The 25,171-nt window shown below is 34.7% G+C and overlaps 1 protein-coding gene across 8 annotated transcripts; it reads right to left on the bottom strand.

The window, feature by feature from the left end:
* Positions 1 to 1,604: 1,604 nt before the first annotated feature.
* LOC100782456 (exosome complex exonuclease RRP44 homolog A) lies at positions 1,605 to 23,276 on the bottom strand. 8 transcript variants are annotated; one of them, XR_001388637.3, is made up of 26 exons: positions 22,889 to 23,274; positions 22,674 to 22,811; positions 22,425 to 22,582; positions 22,174 to 22,229; positions 21,915 to 22,037; positions 21,633 to 21,763; positions 21,311 to 21,551; positions 20,707 to 20,863; positions 12,981 to 13,221; positions 11,864 to 12,020; positions 10,556 to 10,624; positions 9,340 to 9,465; positions 9,186 to 9,238; positions 8,509 to 8,615; positions 7,986 to 8,040; positions 7,767 to 7,866; positions 6,101 to 6,212; positions 3,913 to 4,033; positions 3,633 to 3,692; positions 3,454 to 3,559; positions 3,276 to 3,371; positions 2,904 to 2,985; positions 2,749 to 2,814; positions 2,353 to 2,550; positions 2,153 to 2,225; positions 1,605 to 1,766 (listed from the first exon to the last, which is right to left on the bottom strand). XR_001388637.3 is itself a non-coding variant. In XM_006581654.4 (25 exons), the coding sequence occupies exons 1-24, from the start codon at positions 22,940 to 22,942 to the stop codon at positions 2,355 to 2,357; spliced, it is 2,805 nt and encodes a 934-aa protein (XP_006581717.1). In that variant the 5' UTR covers positions 22,943 to 23,273; the 3' UTR covers positions 1,605 to 2,244; positions 2,331 to 2,354. The 8 variants fall into 8 exon arrangements, 4 of the variants coding, with proteins under 4 accessions (XP_006581717.1, XP_003526807.1, XP_014631918.1 ...); XR_001388635.3 differs by having other exon boundaries at positions 2,153 to 2,244; positions 2,331 to 2,550; positions 22,889 to 23,273; XR_001388636.3 differs by having other exon boundaries at positions 2,153 to 2,244; positions 22,889 to 23,273.
* Between the last annotated feature and the right edge of the window lie 1,895 nt (positions 23,277 to 25,171).

The raw sequence follows: 25,171 nt of genomic DNA, 5'->3' as shown, positions 1-25,171 counted from the left end.
CAACTAGGTTGACACTAAATACCCTGATCATCATATATGCAGCACCACCAATTTAGATAGCTAAACTAATATATGATAGTTTCTAGACTAAGGAAAGTAATAGTTAAATTAGTGTCTCTTTTTTTTTTTTCAACAAAGACTTGTAAATAGGCAAAAAAAAAACTAATATTTTTTAAAATTAAAAAATACTGAACTGAGCTTTATTAATCTAAAAAAGGAGTACTATATATGAAATTTGACTTCCTATTACACGTGGAATATTTCATTTTCAACAGCAAAGAGCGAAATTGATTGAACCATGACACTTTCCATGATTCATTTATACATCCATGCATTTCAACGATGTTTTCTATTCATCAGTTACCAGAGTTTCCGCAATGGTTTATTTGGATGATACTACTATCTCTCTCTTCATCGGTTACCCGAATTTCTGCAATAGTTTGTTTCGATGTTGTCTTTTTCATATCTGAATCTCTATAAGTTTTTCTATTTTCCTTTAACCGTTGTTATTCTGAACGGCAATAACATTTCTCTGATTCTTTGTAAAAAAGCTTATAATGATTTTGTAAGTATTGATTAGAATATAAATTGATTTAAAAATATTGGAAAATCAACATATTTATTATTATACAGTGACATGCTGATTATATGAATTGATTTTGATGTAAGAATAACTCTTAATGTATACATGAATTTAATAGTTTGAATATAACTTTCTGCCTGGCTAAGAAAAATGGTAAAAGAAAATTTTAAGCAGAAAAAAATATTAAAAGTAATTAATAGGTATAAAGCAATGGCAATGCAATTTTTAAATTATTATCAACTGATGAACATCTATGATTCATTAATAAAACAAAAAATTAAATTGCATATCTTCAACAGCTTGCATGCTTTTCGTGGTTCAAGCTTCTCTACAAAATTAATCTGTAGTACATATGTTTATTCGTCCTCACCCCGATTACTTTTATTATTTCGTTATCATGTTCTGAGCAACTGAACTCAAGAGAATGAATTCCACAAGTGCAATCCATCACCTAAACATTATACTAGAGCAATTTGAAGTGAAGGTTCTAAATAGGCATTTTAGATTGATATGATAATATCTTTTATACCATTAAGCGGGAATTTACTTTGGTTGCGTAGAACATAATGTGTCCTCTTTCAATCCTTATACAATGATCAGAAGCAAATGAAATTGGATTAGCCTTGGATATACATTTTAGATTGATGGAATAAGTATTTAAAGGACATGAACACTTTGTTTAAAATCATAGGTAAACCCAAGCGGATCTAACGAAGGTGGCATGTTATTACATACGAATTTTCAAGTTGCAATCAACCCATCAAAATACTACGTTTATCTATTTTTAATTGTATTTATGAGTTTCATCCTCGAAGCCTGAGAGGCTTTGCCTTCCATTAGTTTGTCGCAAAAAGTGTACTCACCAAAATTTGACAGCCAGTCATTTAGAAATTTGACTCGGGTCTGTGTGACGTGAGTTCACATTTTCTAATATTACAAGTACGGCCGTTTTCTATAGCGCTGGTTATTCCTATTTCAAGCACACTATAATTTCTACATATATTTCAAGAATTGCAGCTTATTTCGATTCCAATTTCTAAAACATTGATTCAATCTAATCAGGGCAATCAACATTGCTACAGTTTTGGCAAAAAGAAAAATGCTCAACCTTGTATATAAAATAAAATACAGTATACACTAATTTGCCGAAGCTGCTCGCTCAAACGCTTCGCCAACAGTATCCCTGCATATAATTCTCTTATGTATATCATTCGTGCACACCTAAGAGCGGTGTGCCACTGACAAACATGAGATTCAATTATTGATGATAAATTGATAATATAACACCCAAACTCGGTAACCTATCGCTGGTGAGAAAAAATAAACTGGGCAATTCTCTTTAAGAAACTAAACTTAGGTGGAGCCTCTTGAATGATTCCATATTTCTTAACATAACAGTTCTGATATTCTTTCAAAAAATACAATATTGGCACATTTAAGCTAACGTAATTTTATTTTTTTTTTACCTGAGCTGTTCACACTTGCTTACAGCATCACATGTATAAAAATTCCACGTCCCACTTCACAATTTAAAAGTAAATAGTTGTAAAAGGACTAACTAAAAGTTACCTCATCAACCGTAAATCTTTTGTTCCATCTACAAAAAAATTCTCCAGCCAACATCTCCATCAATGTTTGGTTCCTTCGACAATTTTTTCATGCTGGTCAATTCCAATACCAGAAACCTTAATTGAAAAGAGCAGAGATGCAAATGGCAATCTGAATAGGAGTTATATTTGAGGCATGCCTGTTGTTTAATGCTCATGTACCTCTAGATGAGGGTAAGCTGAAGTTTTGGTCGGTTTGGCTGAGGCTCCACAACCTCCATGTGAATTTGGACTGTCTGCAAAACACTGTATGAAAGGCTACCGTCCATCTTTTTAATCTTCTGCTGTTGATCATCTACATACCATTCTCCACTTCCCTTTTCTGCTTTTGTCAAATATACAGGTCCTTCTATGCCATATCTGTAAGGGGAAAAAGGGTCACACAGACTATAAGTGACAAACTCACTGAAAGTATACAGAAATAGCTGCTTCAGTGTTTAACATTAAATCAAAACATTATTTTCTCTTATTTTTTGTTATCCATATTCATGTTTCCTTCTGTTCTATAGCAAAGCAAAATAAAAGGGAAAGAGACGAGGTAAGAATAAGATGCTTTACTTGGGAACAAACACAAAAAATCCATTAGATCTTATTTTCACTATTCTAGCCTCGGTGTCTGTAGGCCTGTGTGAACAAGGATCAACATACGTTAGAATAGGCTGCAAAGTGTAGATAAAAATAACTGTAACAGGAAGCAGAAGTTTGTCGAGTACCTCTTCCTGAAATAAATTAGAGTATGTAGCTCTACAGATGCCCGCCCAGCATACTGGGCATTCCTGTGCCGATAATTTAAATCTGAACCAAATATGGGTAAAAAGCATTATTAACATATATCCCACACTAAAAGAATAAGACCCATGAAGAAAAAAATTATTATTTGATTCCTAACATATATGGGTAAAAAGCATTATTAACATATATACCACACCAAAAGAATAAAACCCATGAAGAAAAATTTATTATTTGATTCCTAATGAATATGGTTTGGTTAGTGTAGAGAAAACTTCCATCAAGGCATTGATACAATTGAAGACAAAAACATATACGATCAAATTCCTATTAAGATCATGAAAGAGATTTCATACTGTCTGCAATACTAGTGAGCTGGAGTCTGTCTTGAAATACAGACGGTAACTTGGATATTCCTAAAGAAGCAGCAAGTAGCCTGTGCACAATGACATCTGCAGGGAAAAAAAGTTTCATCTCACATTATTGTGCACAATTGACCAAGTAAACATATTATTATAATTATAGGATACCTACCTGCATATCTTCTTATAGGTGATGTGAAATGGGTATACAAAGGAGCTGCAAGCCCATAATGATGATATTCTGGAGGGCTAAGATCACCACTGCAGAAATAAACTGCCTAAAAATAAAACAAAATCTCAATTTTATTTTTGTAAATTCTAAATCTGGGTTCTCATTCAAAATCAATTTACCTGAGTCATGCACCTAGTTGCCAGTATACGGATTAACTTATTGAAGTAAGGATCATCACCCTGAAAAAAGTATTTTGTAAAAGAGAAACATGAAACCAAATAAGACCTTAAAAAAATATGCTTAAGCTAGCAAGCTAGTAAAGAGCCACAGCCAAAATCATCGCATCATTATAGCTAATAATCATCCATAAAACATATATATAATTATGGTTGATGGAAAACAACTAACAAACAATAATGATGAAAATAATAATAATAATAAATGCAAGATAAAATTTACCACAGCATGGTCAAGAGAATCAGCCAACGCTTTTGATGATGAGACATCCAAGTGCAAGCCAACTGCAGCAGCAGTCTGTAACAAGGGTTCAAGCATCTCTCTAGTTGGTGTTGGATGACGCCTACACAGGAACCAACAAACAATTACCAGAATAGCAATTACACAGTCTTGCTGCGTGTTACGTGTAGATGCTTTAACAGTTTCAATCATGTAGAAACATTCAACACTTTTAATGAATGGTCCTGCATGCTTCGTATTAGAAATGCATGAGCCTAACTCAAACCCCAAAAGCTCGAAGAGGGAGTATTGCCCAAGTCTTAGGAGGAGTATTTTGCCAATGTAGGGCATTCTAACACGTAGCCCTCCCTCCCAAGACTGAACAATTAGAGCATGAAATTTGCGGGACTAAACATTTGTGGGTGTCTTAGGAGGAGTATTTTGGTCATATTTCTAGTCAATATAGGACATCTTAACACACACCCAAGACTGAACATCTAGCCAATAAAGGTCATTTCTGGTGTATTCTTGGCTCTCTTAGGTGGGAGCAGTGTCGAATAGCGGTTCGGGGAAAATCGCAAAAAGCTGAAAATCCACTATAGAATATAGCGGATAGCGTCATGGCCAAATAGCGGAAGCAGCATAGCAGTTGAAATAGAATATATATATATATATATATATATATATATATATATATATATATATATATATAACAATTAAATATTGTAGAAAAAAGCATGCTATATGCAAATAAAAATAAGCTGAACAAACATTAACATAATATTATCTCAAAAGTTAAATTGTTCACGACAAAATATGTTCAATCTTTTCTGCCCCTTCCCCAATATAATCAAAAAAAGCTAAAGGCTAATTAGCTAAACAAGTCCTAGTGAGGCACACGATCAAAATAACCTAAAAGCTAAATAGCTAAACAAGTCCCAATAAGGCATATAATAAAAAAAAGCTAAAAGCATCAAGAAAACATGGACGAAGAAGGGGGACTATTAAACAAAAAGAATGAAAAAAAAAGGCGCTACCTGTTAAAAAACAAAGGCATTGGACGAAGAAGGTTGGAAAGTTTTGGTAGGGAAGGGTTTACGTGGTGAGTGGTGACTAAGAATCAGAGGAGGGAAGGGTTGAAGGGTTTAACATTGTAACTAAGAATCAGAGGAGGAAAGGGTTTACATGGTGACTATAGAATGATCCTTAAAACTGAAAAGTTGCATGAAGTAGAAGTGGAAATGCTAAGAGGTTCTAGAATGGTCGGAAAAACTGAAAAGTTGCATGAAGTAAAAAGAATAGAGAAAAGTGCTACTGTTGGGCCTATTAGAAGAAAACCCAAGTCCATAAGTAAAAGGTAAAAAGAATAGAGTAAAAACATAAAACGCAACAGTCCACAAGCCCAAAACAACTCTAAAGATGCAACCCGAATCCACAGTCCGCTCCTGACCCGGTTTCCTTTCTTTCAGAAGGATGAATCAATGAACCCTAAACGCAACAGCCGCGGTGCAATTTCTCTCCAGAGTCCAGATTCAACCTTGTCGGAAGCCGGCGATGCAACAGCCGCGGCGAAATTTCTCCCCAGATTCAACCTTGTCAGAAACCGACAACGCAATGAGATTCCGCGACGCGTAAGGCGCCCACGATTGTGATTTTCGTGGAGTCCGCAACGCGACGCCATCGCAATTGCGTTTTCCCTAAAACCCGCTACACCATAGCGTGATAGTGCCACGATAGCCGCTATTTGACACCACTAGGTGAGAGTGTGCTACATCAGTTATTCTTTATAAGATTCATTCTGCTTTCACCCACTACATCTACCAAAATTCTTATAAAATTGCTGAAATCAGAATTAATATTCTGATTCTATTAATTATTGTAGTTTATAGGGACATTATCTTTGATTTATAGGAAGTAGAATATCCTCTATTTATGTAACATTAATATCCTATATAAACACACATCCGTTGTGTACTCCGACACACGGTTTACAGTCACAATATGCCTCTGTCCTTTCATTTAAAAAAAAAAATAAAAAATTGAACTAGCCCGTAAGGGAAGGCATGCAAAATAATAGGATAGAGGCAAGAGTTTAGATATACTGTAAACCAATTAGTAGAGATAAAAAGGAAGCCTTCCCAAGAAAAACGCCATATCAAAACTGAAGTTAAAAGTCAGATTAAAAAACAACCTTAATAATGAGACCAATGGAAAACTATTAAGAATTTGTTGTGCAACGGAAACATTAGCAGCAAGCATAAACTCCTCCACCATTTGATTGGCCTCCCGGATCTGGTACATTCCTGCAAATAAAATCAAATACTAGAAATAATTTTAAAAACCAGAAAGGGCGGGAAAAAACTGTTTTTTCTCCCTCTCCTTCCATGAAGGGATAGCTAAAAGAAAACCATCAACTCAATCACTCTCCTACAAAATATCCAATTTAACTATAGGTATAACTAAACATACTAAAGACAAAGCAAATAGATTACTATTAAAATTTTGCAGATTAGATGCAAATATGAAATAAGAGAAATATATTTCAATAATGAAATGAGACTTTGAATTGTTATACACAAAATATAGATCAATAATGCTAACAACATACCCCAAAATACTATTTAACATGTCACCCTAACATTCTATGGATTACAATTACATTGTCAAACCATAAAAGTTACTTGAAACATCAAAAATTCCAAAACCTATATTCATGAGGTCTCACCAATATACAAACTCGGTTCATAAACCATTCTCCCAAAACAAGCACCTAGAACAAAAGCTTTGAAGTGCAAGTCTTGCATGATGAAGCAAACAGAACATATATTGAATTATCAACCATCCTTCAGCAGATAATCAGCAACACAAGTTCATAATTAGGGGTAATTAATTCAAGGTCTGCTAATAAGAAATATTTAATCCTATGGAACATAAAAACTTCAAATTGTTAAGAACTACCCAAAATTTATTTAGAAAGAGGGGCCATTAGATTTCACTTAATGGACAAAAATTCCCTTGAAATGCAAATGCTTAAATTAATTGGTATTAAAAGATTTGAAATAAATTTCTATTTAGAATAGATGAATCCTTTACGGTAAAATAGTTGAATTTTTTTTAGCAAAAGCTTGTACATCAAAACCCGACCAGGCCTAATCCTACTTCCTATGGCTTGAATTAAATTATCAATCATTTTGACATATATGAAAGGTTTGATGGATAAGTTCATGCAATAAAATGTTCACACCAACAACTAACATATGTATTGTATTATATTTTATCTTATACTTTACTTTATAGTATCATATCTTATACACATGCCAAACAAGCCCTAAATATTTTTATTAGCAAACCTTTTAAAATCAATTAACCACATAATCTCTTCATTTGATGGCTCGTGCTTACATATAATAACAGAGCTTCCTATATTAATACTATCTAATCCACTAAATGTGTACAAACATCAAACAGAAACCAAATTATGTAAAATTTCTAAACTTCCAGCATCCCAAAAAAGCAGCTAATTTTGCTCAGGACTTCATTGTTAATATCCAAGAGAAGCATATACATGGACAGCTTTCAAGGCTTAAATGATGCCACTAGCTAGGAGATACTTCACAATCGGTTTGTCTAAATGATATGCAGAATGTAAGAATCATAAAGGACATATTTGGTCTCACATCAGGAAAGTGTGACAAGAACCAATAGATGACAGATTCACTCATTCCTCCTATAATGAATAATTTAATGACACCAGCAGAACTTCATATTCAATAAGAAATTAAGAATACACAACTTCTCACCCTCCACAACCTAAAGAAATAGTAGTACGGAAATGTTATTAAGTAAGAAGATTATACCAATATCAAGGGGGTCATGAGTCTCTGTGTCAATCTGAAATTTGACTTCAGCAGATGCAAGAGTCAAAGCTCCTCTCTCAATACGCCTTAATCTCATTTTCTGATAGATCATAAACAAAGCTATGCTTTTCAATTTCATTATATAGCAATTAGCAAGCAAATACAACCATACTGATAGTTACGTGATCAAAACTAAGCCGGCATTCACAAAGTCCATACCTTAGCTAAACTATTCATATTCCTCAAATCAGCAGTAATTGGATCCATCAAACGACTGTACAAAGAGAGATAAAATAAAGTAAATAAATACCTTCATGAAAATAACATTGCAAGACAGTAACAAGCTACAAAAAATAAAAAAATCAGCAATTCACACTAACATGGTCATCTAAGCACATAAAAATTGAAGTATTGATCAACTAACAATCAGTTTGAACGGCGTGAGCATGAGCCCAATCATTCAGTATGGGCTTTTGATTGAAAACTGTCAGAATACAGTCAAAAAAGCCCCATTAACTCATGATTTTGTTTATTTTGCAAGATTCACTAGATTCAGTACAGCACTACAGCTATTTCATAAGCAATTATAGCAGGCATATACACTGGAATAACAGAAACCCAGAAAATAAAAATACATTATTTTTTTTCCAGTCTAGGTTATAACTAAGAGTGCTAATTAAAGACACATCAATCCGTATAATTTTTTATTTTACAAAGGATGTTAGGAGAAATAAAAGCATACCTATCATCCATCCTTGCTTGTGCTTCAACATAAGACAATGCTGCAGAAGATTTTATGACACTTTTTGTGTATCTGGTAGAAATAATGTCGGCTTCAGGTGTCATTTCCTGAACACATAAATAGTTTAAGTTCAATCCTGTGAAGAAAATGGAGGGTACTTAAATATAAAGTGCTTGCTACTCCTTGTGCTATTGCTTACTGCTTCATAACCTTGTTGATTGTGAGCCCAATTGTTTAATCTTTTAAAAAAAAAATTAAAAAATCACTCATTTTAAAGATAAAAAATCACTTTCGAAATTTTTTTTTAGTGTTTGTTTAAGCCTTAGGGAAAAAAACCAGAATAAAGAAAATCAGATTTCTGATTATTTTGAGAAGCTATTTGAATAGCATCTGAAAATGCTGCAATTATAACTGCTTTTATCTTGTATTGTCCCAATTGATTTTTTTTTTTAAAAAAAAGCCATAACAAAAGAAAAGAAAATGGAGATTGTGAATTATGGCTGTGTTAATGTGATATAGTATAGTAGTAGTAGTAGTAGCAGCATGGTAAAAATATATGATTGCACATACCCATATGACAGAGAATGCAAGCCTTTCCACATCAGAACAAAGAGAACATATAGTAGTAGTAGATCACAATAAATTTAATCATGGTAAAAATATATGATTGCACTTACCCATATGACAGAGAATGCAAGCCTTTCCACATCAGAACGAAGAGAACATATGTCTGCCAGATAAAAGGTTTATCAATGAAGGCAAAAGAAAATGCTACAACCACAGCAATCTATTTTTTTTCAAACCAGTTAAAAGATGGTCAAACGATATTACCCTCTGTAAGAGGTTTGGGAAGCATGTCTATCCGCCGCTCAACAAGGTAGACAGATGTACCCCTTTGTGCAGCCTCATCATCAAGGGGAGTGCCAGGATGAACAAAATTTGTCACATCAGCAATATCTGACAGAAATTCATTAAAGATGAACCTATAGAGGGATTAGATAGCATAAGCTAGGGGAAGAGGGTAGAAAAACAAATGAAGCTTGGCTGTTGAAGAGGACAAGAGGATAAAGTAGCACCATAGAGGATGGACATTAATGAATTGTTCAGACATGCAAGCTCTTAGCTGGCATCATCTGATAACTTCAGTTGAGGCATGGAAATCAGAAAACAAACCCTTACAAAAACAACCTTCAGATTGTGTAAAATTAGAGCGAACAAAGCAGTATCAGGAGGTGTTTGTCTCTCGGTATAATTTTGCAATTGCATTCCCAAGAATCACATTCCCAGGAATACTATACCTAGGAATACTATTCCCAAGAATCAATTCTGGTTAGTATTAGTAATTTTAGAAAGAAAAGAAGTTAAATTTTCTTTAATTAAAAAAAAAAAGTGAAAGAAAAAGGTAGAAGAATGTAATGGAAATAGGTAGTAATTGTAGGCAATAACTTTCATTCCCATGGGAATATCACATACCCACCCTCTCCTCATGGGAATAGAAACTGCTTACAATGTGAAAGCACAACTTTTCTGGGAATAAAAATATGCCCGGGAATATATTATCATAACATTCTAACAAACATGGGAATATTCATTCCCACCCTCATATTCTCGGGTATAATAGAAAATGACGTGAAACAAACACCCCCTCATGTTATAGGACCCCGCTCCTCTAAAGTGAGCAATTCACTCTAGAGGGTAAAGTAAATAATCTCAGTCGTTCATGGGAAAATCAACAGTTGATATTACATGCATGTGCATAACAAATCATGAATGTATTGGAATTTTACTTTACCCTCCCTCACTTTTGAGGAGCCAAATCCCATATTATACTGCATATGTTAGTATAAAATTCAAGCACGCTAGAAGAAAAATAGCAAAATAGCAAAGCATACATGCAAATTAAAATTGTCAGCAAGGGCATCTATATGCCAAACTAAAATTCCCATGGCATGCAAATAAATGATGAAACCATAACATCCATCCAGTTGTAGTAACCCGCAAATGCTAATTTGAATTTTGAATACATATAGCCTCAAACAAAGGATACGAACTCCAACTTCAAAGTTTCCATTTGGAAGAGAGTGACAGTGGAGTGCATCATCAATATCCTTGCAGCCTGCATGTAACAAGCAGCAGAAATACAACAACAGCCTTATATACCATTACCATGTTTTCTTCTAAATCAAAGTAAAGCAGCTACTTCAAATGGTTCTTTATCAAGTTAAGCGAAACTACTAATGACAGAAATTGGTAAAAATAAAAATAAGATTCTTTGAAAATGCAAATGTTACACGTCAGGAATAAGGAAAAAGAAAAAATAGAAACACAAAAGCAGTAGACATAAGCACTTCCATTTTGATTAAAAAAAGAAAAGTTGACTCATTCAAGAAGAAAACAATACTCAGCAGCAGAAAAAAGGCATCATTTACAACACGATTATATGGTTTTGTTATCTCATAAAATAAAAACTAGAGCAAAATCATTCCAAACTCTTGCTTCCCATAACATAGTCATAATCATTTATTTCATTTAAATTTCCTAGACATCCTTCTATATACTTTGTATGTAATATTGTTTTATTATCAATATTCCACTTGCTGGGTTAACATTTCATAATCTTTCATATATTCTTGTTTTTAGTAGAAGAAAGTTTGGGGGGACAGGGTCAGGTTGCCCCAAGTTTCAATTGTATTTAAACATTGCATCATCTCAGGCATGTTGAAATTGCGAAGTAAATTTGTCATTAATTTTCTATTCATAAAAACTATTACATTGTCATATCATTTAATGATTGGGATTTGGAATAAACAATATGAATAACTAATCCATGCACTTTTCATTATCAATTTTCTTAGTATAGATCTTTGATAGAGAACAGCAATTGATAAACCGATAAAATGCAATCCTGAACACAGAAACCATACATAATACAGCAATAAACTTGATGTCCTAGAGACCAAAGTTTCCTACAGAGAGTATTCTCGGCCTACAAACTGCAAATAACAACACACTTGCAAAATTACACACCCTACTATTATATATAATCTTAATTACGCATCCTACTATTATATATAATCTTAATACATAACTGCCATCAGTTATTTTCTATGAATAACTGCTATCGTGCAGTTTCTAATACAAAACTAACACAGAATTACTAATACAAGTTATTATATATCACATACTCCCAATAAATAACTATCCATCAACGGACTCTTCCAAACCACTTGGATCTTGGTTCTCAGCAATCTTCGAAATATAAAATAATTAAATATTAAATTTTCAATAATAGATGTTGTATTAATATTTCACCCATTGCTGAGTAATAGAGATGGAAACTAAATAAGACCCATACCTGGAGGGTCCACACTGAAGACACACAGATGACACAAATCCTTCCGGATTGGATTAGACAAATCTTCAGAAGAGACTACCCATGGCAATGGTGGCAAGCATGCCAGCACTTGTGAAGAGAATGGCCGTGTATTTATATCATTTTCTATCAAAACCACCTATTTTGTAACAAAAAGGATAAGAGATGCCATATAATTAATATGGTTTAGTTGGTTAAAAAATATAAGTTACATTATCAGATTCAGAATTCAGATATATGAAAATGTGCAACAGTGAGTATTCAATTATGCATGAATCATAGAAGTACAGCAGTATAGGTATCAAATACAATTTTGGCAACTGGCAAGACACAGGTACGACATTTGCTAAAACATTAGATTTCAGGTACAGCAAGATTCAAAATAATAATATGTCATGAAACACCAAGAAAACATATCAAACCATCATAATATATCGCAAATACAAAAATGATAAATGGTTCATTCCATAAGTGGGGAAAGTGTAGGGGTTTCCTCATTTTGTATTAGTCATTACAGACACACTGAAAGCCAGCATTTATCAAATTCTTATTATTTACCAAACCATATTGAAAATCAAATCAAAATAAATAAACATTATGGAAGACAGAGCAGGATAGTAATATCTAATGATGTCTGCACTCTGAAGTCAACAGTATCCAATAAGTACCATCCTACAACAGTGTGGCAAACATTTTAAATGTTCCTTGCTTTTATGGAAGGTATTTTCAATTTTGTGCTTCCTTGCATGTATTGAAGGGGAAATGCAATTCGGTTTCCTTTCTAGTTAATGAAATCATCAACAAGATGGAACAAGCTGAGTAAGTTGAAGGGAGCATAAGCACGTATCCAGGTTCCTAATGATTTGCTCCAGAGACTGATGATTAATTTCGTTTCACAACTTTACTTTAAAATCTCACATTCTAATCATCAGAAGATGATGAGATGAAGGGAAAAGAAATCACTTCCTACACAACATTATAAGCATCAGCTTCATCAAAAACTTTATAGCAATCAAGCAGAAGTTGCCACATACTCATCCATTGTTTTTCCCAATATCAATACAAAGAGAAATAGCATACAAAATCCAATATTCCATACCTCAGTTTCAGTATCTCTATCATCTATCTTCCCTATAGTTCGCACATAATGGCCTGATGGATATCGAGACTGACGATCCCAAGAATCAACTGCCACAATAATCCGCTTATCCAAAAGGTTCTCAAGTTGACGGGTTTGGATTCGAATCTTGGGAGTTCTGCGATCTTTGGAGACAAACAAGGCATGGGCAATACCACCATTCCCTGCAGGCATAGGCATTGGCTCCAAAGATCCACAATACCTGAAAAGACAATTTAAATATACCAATAATGAAACAACAGAACATATACACTTAGAAAATGAAATACACAGACCCATACTTATTGGTTAACATTTCAACAAACAAAAAGTACTGATAAGTTTAACAAAACCTTAAGAAACAAAAATTCTGATCAGTTAACAAGGTTTAACGTTTCTAGAACAAATAGAAAATCTATCTTACAGAAAGAATCTACATGCATCTTTATGCTCAAAGAAATGTCAATTTTTATTTTTTATTTTACTTTAACTTTTAACCTTATATGTTGTACCTAAAGCTAGCTAAAGTATGAACTATGAAAGCATAGGTAGCCATTAGAATTTGTTCATTTTGCAGAAGTCCTCAATGTGAAAACAATTGCACCCTTAAAACTTTGGTAGATTTAATCATAAATAATAGAGTTCAGAGTACAGAGAGAGTGAGAGAGAATTTAGGGAAAGAAAATGTTATTGATTTAATTGTGTTGTTACAAAAAGAGTTATATATAGTACATCAAACCTTCTCATAGAAGCAACTAACTAACTGCTAATTCAGTATTAGAATATTAGAGCATGTGTGGTATAACTGTATAAACAGTTTTGTAATTTTGTGTACTTGTAAGGGCTGTTAGCCTTTGCTAACAGCACTTCTCTAGCATTAGATATCTAATAACAGATTAGTTAGTTCAATTAGTCTGTTAGTTAATTCAGTGAGCCTTTGCTATTAGTTAGTTAGATTCTGTTACCGCTAGTGTAAAGGTTCAAATGTCTATATATACCTCTCATTGTAACCAACTTAGATTAACTTTTCAGTCTAGTAATAATATAAGTCTTTTCTCTCAATTTTCTCATCTTCTCAAACACTTTATCACTCAGTTTTATCAAATATGGTATCGAGAGCCTATCCTTTGTAGTTATCATTCAAGATCTGTGTATCCATGGCTTCCGTACCTTCGAATCCTGTATCTCAGTTGTTCCCAAACACTATTGCCGAGAAGCTCGATGATTCAAACTACCTTCACTGACGACAGCATGTCGAACCAGTGATCAAGGCGCATAAATTGCAACGTTTTGTCATCAATCCTGTTGTTCTGCCTGGCTATCTCACGGAGGATGATCGTATTGCAGATTGCATGAAAAATGAGTATGAACCATAGGAAGTTCAAGACCAAACACTTCCTGTTTGGCTACAGTCCACACTCTCGAAATCAGTCTTGTCGCCCGTGTTGGGCTTGAATCATTCATATCAGGTTTAGGACAAGATCCATGAGTATTTCAGCTTGCACACCAAATCTCGTGCTAGACAATTGAGAATCATGATGCGAGCAGTTTCACTTGAAGGCAAATCTGCCGATGAATATTTACGGAAAACCAAAATTTATGTTGATGAACTTGCTGGAGTTGGAGTTACGGTGCAACACAAGGAATATGATGATGCATTGCTTGAAAGGCTCCCATCGGATTATGCACCAGTAATCTCTGTAATTGAAAGCAAGAAATGCACTCCATCAATAGCTGAAATTGAGGCCTTGCTTTATGGCCATGAAACACATCTGGTTCGTTACAATAAAGAAGCTCAAATGTTAAGCTCTCCATCTCTGAACTACACTCAAGGTTTTTCACACTTGAATTCCTATAAATCTGGTGATTTTGGTGGTTCTAGAGGATCTTTTGGCCGTGGCAGTGGTTGTAGGTCGTAGTGGTCCTTCTAATTGTGGTGCCAAACGCAATGGTGGTGGTTCCGGTAAAGGACGGGGTAATGGCAAATTTGCCAACTTTCAATGTCAAATCTGTCTCAATTACAGTCACACTGTCAATGTGAGTCATTTTCGGTCTGACATGAGCTTCCAACCTCATGAATCACTCAATTTCTTTGATCTTGCCATACTCCAAGCAATTCCTTACTCTTCTGGTTCTATCAGATCTTCCAATACATAGGTCAATCCTAATTCTAAGCCTACTGTATCAGCTCCCAATCAACCCAGTGCTATGCTTACTAATTCTTCCTCTCATGGGAATGGTGCTGCAAACTCAACCTGGATTCCAAATTCAAGAGCCAGCTTTCATGTAACTGGAGAATCACAGAACATCAAGCAATTCACTCATTTTGATGGACCTGACCAAAACTTCATAAGGAATGGGGAAGGTTTGAATATTTCTGGTGTTGGTTTTTCTTCTTTTGTGTCCCCTAATGATTCTCACATAACCTTTAAACTTCACAAACTGTTACATGTTCCTTCAATATCAAAAAATTTGTTAAGTGTGAGTCAGTTTGCTAAAGATAATTTTGTTTACTTTGAATTTCATCCTCACTTGTGTCTTGTGAAATCTAAAGAGACCAATAAAGTCATTCTTCAAGGAGTTGTTGGTGTTGATGGTCTTTACTCCTTCCATAACCTCAAGCTTCAAGACAATTCTCCTCTGCTTTTGTCCACTTCAACTTCAATTTCAGATAACGGTCTGCTTAGTACAGATACCACTATTAATAAAAACTCTAGTGTGATCCCTAATTCTGTTGTTCCTTCTGCTAATACTGCTAGTCTTTGGCATACTAGATTAGGTCATCCTAATAGACATGTAATGCAGCTAGTTTTCAAACATTGTAATATTTCTCTATCAAATAAAAACTTCTCAGATTTTTGTTCTTCATGTTGTATGGGAAAGTCTCACAGATTACCATCTCCCACTTCTGTTTCTGTTTATTCTCCTTTGGAACTTATCTTAACAGACTTGTGGGGACCCTCACATTTAACTTCATATGCTGGTTATAAATACTATGTGTCCTTCATTGATGCCTTTTCTAGGTACACTTGGATATTTCCCATCAAATCTAAGGGTGACACTCTGTTTTTCAAGCTTTTAAGTCAATGGTTGAACTACAACTTAATACTAAAATCAAAAGTGTTCAATCTGATTGGGGTGGTGAATATAGACCTTTTACTACTCTTCTAAATTCTTATGGCATCTCTCATAGACTTATTTGTCCTTACACTCATCATCAAAATGGTGTAGTTGAAAGGAAACATAGGCACAGAGTTGATTTGGGCCTTACATTATTACATCATGCATCATTACCCCTGCAGTTTTGGGATTATGTTTTTACCACTGTTGTCTATCTAATCAACAGACTTCCTACTGCTTCCCTAAATTTTGACATACTCTTTGTCTCTCTCTTTAACAAGGATCCTGATTTTCAATTCCTTAAAACATTTGGTTGTGCTTGTTTTCCCTTGTTAAGACCTTATCATGCACATAAACTTGATTTTAGATCTCAAGAATGTTTATTTTTAGGGTATTCTTCATCTCATAAAGGTTACAAATGTTTGTCTCCTTCTAGAAGAATATACATCTCCAAAGATGTGTTGTTTAATGAATTGAGATTCCCTTATTCTAATCTTTTTTCCTCCTCTTCTAACTTGGTCAAAAATCTTGACTCTTATTTCACTCTTAATCCTAATCTATCTCCACCTTCAGTAGTCACTACACCTCGATTGTCTCAACCATCTCCCTCTCATTTTACTTCTGCACCTCTTGTTCCTCCTGGTTTTTCCACTAATCCAATTCATTCACCTATAATTCCTCTTCCTGAATATCATTCACTCACCCCATCTAAATCCACATTTGTTCATCCTCAAACTTTAGAGTCCACAACCATTAATACATCCTCCTTTGAGTCTCCTTCAGCACCAAGCTCTATACCAGCTAACACACATCACATGCAAACAAGATCCAAATCTGGAATTCACAATCCTAGACTACATCCTACATTATTTCTTACTCATTCTGAACCTAAAATTGTGAAGCAGGCCCTGGAAAATGCAAATTGGCTTGCTGCCATGCAACAAGAATATGATGCTTTGTTGAAAAGTAAAACTTAGGCAGTGGTTTGATAGGCTAAAATCTACTCTACTTCAGTTTGGATTTGAAGGGAGCAAATGTGACACTTCTCTTTTCATCTACAGGCAGCAGGTTCATACTGTTTATCTTTTGGTCTATGTGGATGATATAATCATCACAGGTAGTTCTACCTCTCTAATTCAACAGCTCACAACCAAACTTCACACTGCATTCTCTCTCAAACAACTTGGTCATTTGGATTATTTCTTGGGTCTAGAGATCAAATATCTCCCTAATAACTCTACATTGATGACTCAGAGTAAATACATTCAAGACTTACTTCACAAAACTCACATGGCTGAAGCTCATTATATTTTTTCTCCAATGGTATCTAATTGCAAACTATCTCGACATGGTGCTGATATTTTTCATGACCCAACTTTATACAGATCAGTGGTTGGTGCCTTAAAATATGCTACTCTCACTAGGCCTGAAATCAGCTTTGCTGTCAATAAGGTTTGTCAATTTATGGCTGCACCTCTAGACTCTCATTGGGAAGTAGTGAAAAGAATACTAAGGTATCTCAAGGGCACTTTATCTCAAGGATTACTTCTTCAGCCTGCTCTAGCTACAAGGCCCTTGGTTATCCATGCATTCTGTGATGCTGATTGGGCATCAGATGTGGATGTCAGGCGTTCCACCTCTGGGGCTGCAATATTTCTTGGTTCAAACCTAATATCTTGGTGGTCCCGCAAACAAAAAGTCACAACCAGATCCAGCAGTGAAGCTGAATATCGCAGTTTAACTCAAACTTCCACTGAGTTAACATGGATTCATGTTCTTTTAACAGAATAACAAGTACCATTCACTACTCCTGTTCTTTTCTGTGACAACCAAAGTGTCGTGTCCATTGCTCACAACCCTATGTTCCACAGTCATACAAAGCACATGGAAGTTGATGTCTTCTTCGTTAGAGAAAAAGTTCTGGCCAAACAGCTTTCAATTGTACATATTCCAGCCTTAGATCAGTGGGCTGATGTGCTGACCAAGCCTCTTTCTTCAACAAGATTTGAGATACTCAGAGACAAAGTCAATGTGAAGAGTATTTCTTCTGAAAACTCTCCCCCTTGAGTTTAAGGGGGGATATTAGAATATTAGAGCATGTGTTGTATAACTGTATAAACAGTTTTGTAATTTTGTGTACTTGTAAGGGTTGTTAGCCTTCCCTAACAGCACTTCTCTAGCATTAGAAGTCTGATAACTGATTAGTTAGTTCAGTTAGTCTGTTAGTTAGTTCAGTTAATTTGTTAGTTAATTCGGTTAGACTGTTAGTCAATTCAGTGAGCCTTTGTTGTTTTTTTTTTATCAGCAAAAGTAATATTTATATATATATGGGGAAAGTACCAGAGGTACTAAAAGTACAAAAAATAGACAGATATGATACTTTGTCCACAATTAGGGTCTAAGCTAGGTGCATAGTTACAATAGTCAAAACAGCCCATCTATCCTAATTGCAAAAAGCTGCTGGTAGATTGCTAGACCAGTGAGCCTTTGTTGTTAGTTAGTTAGATTTTGTTACTGCTAGTGTAAAGGTTCAGAGGTCTATATATACCTCTCATTGTAACCAACTCAGATTAACTTTTCAGTCTAGTAATAATATCAGTCTTTTCTCTCAACTTTCTCATCTTCTCAAACACTTTATCACTCAGTTTTATCAAATACTCAGCAGCTAACAGAGTTATAACTGTACAAGCAGAACTGTAGGTTACTCTATTAATTGACTTCATATCATAGCCTCTATGACTAAGTGGTCAAGAGTTATACCTTTACAGCTCCTACTTTTCTAGAATCTAGATATAAGTTAAATTTCAATACAAGGAAGGCAGGGTTGTGCCTTGTTCACACTTCAAGGCCCAAAGAAGAACAATTGTTTGAGAAGGCCTATTAGATATAAAAAGCATTCACGAGGCCTTTGCCAAAGTGGGTAAGCTTTCGGGATAGTTGGTCATTGACAAAGACTATAAAATTAGAAAGAAAAAAATGAATTTCTCGGCTAAACAAGCATAAATTGTATGCATGTGTAGAGCACCCAACCTCTAACAAAAAGTCAGCAGACCTAGATGTTCCAATTCAACTTGCCTTTTTATTAACTTAGAGGATTAGTTGATAGAACAAAACTCGAGATGATTAAGGATTTTGAACAATGCTACATTCTAAAAGGGCGATGTAATTCATATTCTGCTATGAAAAAACTTAGCGAAGGCACTTTCCCTTATCACCAGAACTTACCAAAGTTGAGGATTGAGGTCCAAGCCCAAAAGTGCTCTCGGCGTGAGGGAGTCTATTGGGAAAAATCCAAGTTCCCCATTGGCTAAAGATAAGGCAAAGATAGAATATATATAAGTGGGGGAGGGGCAACCCTCACCCCATGAGCTAGCTTTTGGGATTGAGTTAGACCCAAACCCACATTCTAAGAATTTCTATCTTCAAAGGAATTTTTAGTTCAAGATTGAGCCTATACAAAGTTTTGGCTGTTCAGAATGGATAAAATAGATCTCATCATCCAGTTAAAGCATTTAAATGCCAAAATCCCTCAAAAGAATGAGAACACTTTCCTTTTATCCTATTTCTGTTTTTATAGGAAAAATTACTCATATGGTCCCTATTGTTGCACAAATTTTAGTTTAGTCCCTATACTTAAAAATAATCCCCTTTAGTCCCTGTACAAGCACTTTCAAATCCCTTTTGATCCCCACCGTTACATACTTTACCTTTTAGTCCTTGTCATTTTGTAACGGCTAGGACCTGAAAGTGCTTGTAAAGGAACTAAAAATGATGATTTTTAAGTGTAGGGACTAAAAGGTAAAGTCTGTACAACTATAAAGACCAAATGAGTAATTTTTCTGATTTTATATTTGTGGGATTCTTTCTTGCACCAGTCCTTCCACATGCATCCTCATGGCAAAAAACTTTATTAAAAAATAAGGAATGTTCAGAAAAAAATTGCTGCAAAATGCTGGCCTTTATGGGCATTTTAACATTTTTAATCCAAATAGGTTGGTGCTAAAATGATGTAGGAAGCAACATAGGTTCATTTTCAAGTAAAATGAATGCACCTCATTCACACATGGTGCAATTAGCATTTTGAAAGAAAAAAAACGGCCAACAGGTACACCCAAAAATCCAAAATTACATTACTGCTTCAGTACACTTCACCTTTTATATTTTTTGAAAAGTTCAGATCTATCTCTACATTTCTCTACCACTTCTTACTAATTCACACAAAAACTGATATAAAACAATGACAATAGCAGAACATCACCGTAATTAATGGAGATAAAAGAGATATTAGTTTGCTCTACTGAAAAAAAATAGTGAATTCAGTTTCCAATCAAATGAATATCAGTCCGTAAGTAAAACAGAAATGCTTTGTTAAGGCCTAAGGGAAGAGGAAAACAAGAAAGGTTGGATAAATTCCATGCATCTAAAGTCTAAACTATACAGCAGAGCTCAACTATGACTAACGATCGTAAATGAACATATCATTGTAAACCTAATAAAATAAATACATGATTTCATTAGCCTATACAATGAACTTAGACACCTATTTACATATTTCCAACATGCTCCAGGTAATTAAAAAGATACTTACGAATGCCAGTTTCTCTTTATAATGCCAACAATACGACCACAAGGACGACTGGGTACAGCATTTAGTTGTTCAGAAGAACCCTGCTGAGAAACAGCTCTAGGTGCATCATCAGCACTATTTGGAGCTAGATGAACATCTTCATTCTCATCCTCGTCTTCTGCAAGCAAATAATATTACTTGAAGGAGAATTCAAATAGAAAAACAAGTTTACAGGCATGTGCATACACAAAGACCAAAGCTATTTCAGCCTCAAGAAGTACCATGCACAGGTCAAATACGGTATAGAAGAGAAGAAAACAAAGCAGCATATTTTCACACTTATCCAGCTCATATTAAGGCAACTTTAATATGCATCTCTCAATAACTTAAATATATGAACATGCAGCATTAATGAAAAGCTCTTTGTATTAATGTTGTTGACTTGTTGTACTTTCGGTCCTAAGACAACTCATCCCCTCTTTCCCTTGTATTTCTTCTCTCCCATAATAAACAATACCATGTTCAAACTGAAATTAAGTAATAAGATAACTTTGCAAAGAATAAATTCTTACAAGTCGCAAATCTGCCTTATGGCAGGGTACAAATAATCTAACAATTAACATACCTTCATGGGCTATAGATAGAGACGAGACTCCTTGCCACTGGTCCTGAGGCAGAAGTTCAGCTGCCACAATATCCCCATCAAATGCTCGATTCATGATTGAGCGCCCATAAATAACTATTTCATCACCAATGCTCTCACTCCCAACATATGCTTCAAATGGATTATAACGGTTTACACGAAGTTTCCCTTGATGATATATTCCACGATGCAAACCAGAAGTAATTTCTGACATCGGCTTATGCTGAAAATCAATAGAGCATAAATATTCCATCCTGTCATTTTAACTAAATGCGTATACACAAATTACTAGATAACTTAATACCTCAGAATAGATGACTTTCCTCTTGGATGGTCTAAGATCTTCAACCTCTTCCATGTCCACATCTTCAGATGCAGGCCGCACAAGCAGGTCAAGTAAATCAGGTCGGACTAAAGACTTCACATATGACTCAACTGAAACAAAAGACAAATTGGTTAATAAGATTTTAGGATGACTCCATTCAACAAAACTGTTAGTTTTTATATTCCTCAAAGACACAGCTGAAGTACAACGGATGTCTAGCTATTCAACATACATTTCAATTACCGTGAAGAGGATAAGTACCTGTTTCAGCCAAAATGCCCTCTTCACTAGCCTTTCTTTTGTTCTCTTTATCATTAGTTATCAGCAAAACCTTTACTGCACCACCAAGATGATTCTGATACCACTGAGTAGCCACTCGAATAGCTGCATTATCACTATTTGAAGTTAAAACTCAAAACAATTTTATCTCTATTGGCAACTCATATAAAAAAACCATCCTGGTGAACCAGAAAGCATATAAAAATAAAGAATAAAATCAAAGCTCATTTGAAAAGCAAACCTCTATCATTCCTATCATTTTTTGTTTCCCCACTCATTTCCTTAATATATGTATCCCTGCCAATAGAGAGACAAAATATCAAATCAATATAGGTAGTTGTTGGATATGCAACAAATGAAGAAACTGATCAATCCTGCTGCATCCTTAGTTTTCCCATACTCTCCTTGTTAATTCTGTAACATAATCTCACGCTAACTACAAAATACAAACTAGTAGCAGGTCACAAAAAAGCGGGGGGCAAAAAAAACCACCTGTGGTATTCATTGGAAAAAACAAAGAACTTCCTCATGGAATTGCTACAGATAGCTCTTATACGGTTGTAAACAGACATGTTCTTGTTCTTAACCTCTTCCAACACAATGGACAACACCACAACATCGTCGATCGCCGGATTCTCCAGCAAATCAATCTGCAGCAACAACACATTCCAATTCACAAAAAAAAAAAAAAAAAAAAGTCTCAGTTGAATTAAGGCGAGAAAAATGATGGAGGAAGCGGACCTGGTTGAGAACGACATTGGTGTCGACGACGAGAATGGTGGAAGGAGAAGCACTGAGGCGAGCACCGGAAGAATCGCAAACTGTGCAAAACGGTGCGCCGCAGTATATATCATCGCGCAGATAGTGCTCCCGCACTTGCTACTCCCAAAAAAAGAAAACAAAGAAGAGGTTGAGTTAGTTAGGGTTAGGGTTGGAGAGGAAGAAGAAGTGTGTACCTTCATGACTTTGCCACCTTTTGTTTTCTTGACGAAGGACTTGTTGTGGAGCATGTTGGAGGCGGAGGAGATTGCTCTGCGCTGAGTAACCCTACCTGGAGAGTGTGCTTGTTTCGAAGCTTTCTCTATACTTTGGAACAGAGGCAACGAAAAGAAAAGGTTGATTCTGCTGGATTTTTTTGTTTTTTAGTCCTTAGCGCCTAAGAAAAGAACCAGTGTTGGGAGTGAGACCGCGGTGTTTGCCGGCGGTGATCACAATCGCCCAAGTGTCGGAGCAGGAAACAGGTGCGGGCGTGTAGCGGCGGTACTGTGAAGGTAGCAGAGGGCACGCAGTTCAAGAGAATTGTAATAAAAGTGTTAAGTGATGCAAAAGGTGTTAGGAAGTAAATGCCATATTTCAAGGGCGTTCATAATCCGATCCCATCCCAAAAAATTAGGTTTAAAAAACCAAAATCAAACGGATAAAAAAATTGAAAAATCAAATTTTTTTATTAGATATGATCCAATTTTTTATTTAATTTTAGAAACTGATCGACACCTAACTTATATATGTGTAAAATTTTATTCATAAATTTATAATATCACTAATTTTTATTTTTTATATATTTATAAAATTATCATATAACTTATATTCATGAAAAATATCTTTAATTCTATTATTAGTTATATAACCTATAATCTATAACTATATATATATATATATATATAAAGGGAATATCTAATTTTGGTATACATATTATTTGACGTTTTATTCTTACATTAATTAGAAAATTATCATTTATTCTTCCCTTCAACTGCTGATGCATTGCTCATGTGTAACAATACACACTCCCCTTGATTATGTTAACAAATTGCTCATGTGTAACTGCACCTCTCTCCTATCTCTCCCCCTTCTTCTGCCAAACCACAACCATTCTTCTCCCCATTGATTTGCTACTTCTTCAAAATCAATAACAACAATCATAGCGAGGGTGAGTGGGTTCTCAAGGTTGATCCCGAGGTCTGTATTTTACACGATTCTCTCTGCCACTATAGTATGATTCAATAATGTTCTTCCCTTTCACTGTGTTTTTTTTTTTTAATTTTTAATCCCTACTCTATTTGAATTCTAGAAGCAATGTTGGTGAGGAAAGAAGAGAGTGATAGAGGTACATCATATATAGCTAACGTCATTTTAGGTTCGTTTCTATGTGTTTATTTCTTATCTTTTTTATTTCATAGATTCTCTCTATTTTTTTAATTCAAACTGTGTCTATTCAGTGGTGAATGAAGCTGGAGAAATTCTCTATATCTTGCTGATTATGTTTTTACTTTGCTTAATCAAGCCATTGTTGATGTATATATTTTAATTTCGTTAAATTTATTTGATGGTTTAGGTACTATTACGGTAATAGATTAGACTATTATTATCATCCAAATACCATAATATATTTCTCCGTTAGTATGTAGCATTGGGGCAATGGTATAGCACATTCATTATTCATCTTAACGACATGTGGTATGACAATTTTTATTTTGATATTTTTTAGCCTCTGTTTTATTATTGAGGGTCCCAAACAACATGGTTTTGGATGTCTTCTTTGTCCTTTTGTTTAAATTTATTCTTAATTTAAACACACTCCCCATAAATTTGTAGTTAAAATTATTTAAACACACTTCTAATTAACAAAATTTCTCAATGATTACAGATGGTAAAGAAACGCATATCATGCGCATACTTCTTCTAGAGAAGGTTGAGTATCATGTTTTTTAAACCCCTCGATGAAGATAATTCACTGTTATCCAACATATATAGGCTCATTAGATTTTTGGATACTGCTTATGCATCTACTTTTGTTCTTGCTCATGCTATCTTCAAGTAGAACCCAACAATTGCTTAATGTAATGATGTTAATCAACTTTTCATATCTTGACATTGTTCAAAGGATAAGAAAGCTTATGGCACATCCACAAGAGAAAATTTACATACCTTTGTATATTAGAAGTGTAAGCCTGCATATGTATAAATATAAAAATTTGCATCTCATTTTCTCTTTTCACTCGATATTATTTTATCTATATGTGATGTTCTCCTTTGTTCCCTGATATATAATATGATTTGTGTGTTTAACTATTCCTAAGAAAACAAACACAACGAAGCAATCCTGGGCAGGGCAACATGTTTTTATGAATTAATCACTGGAACAGTGTGCAGGACCAATCAACCCATTTGGGAAGTTTAACCAAGGTTATGCTGGCAAAAATGGTATACTAAAAGTAAAGGTAATATTTTTCACAAATGTG

Source organism: Glycine max, chromosome 6 (genome assembly GCF_000004515.6).
Source record: "Glycine max cultivar Williams 82 chromosome 6, Glycine_max_v4.0, whole genome shotgun sequence".
Classification (NCBI taxonomy): Eukaryota; Viridiplantae; Streptophyta; class Magnoliopsida; order Fabales; family Fabaceae; genus Glycine; species Glycine max.
The sequence above is the reverse complement of the archived record's forward strand: the minus strand, read 5'-3'. Positions and strand labels throughout refer to the sequence as shown.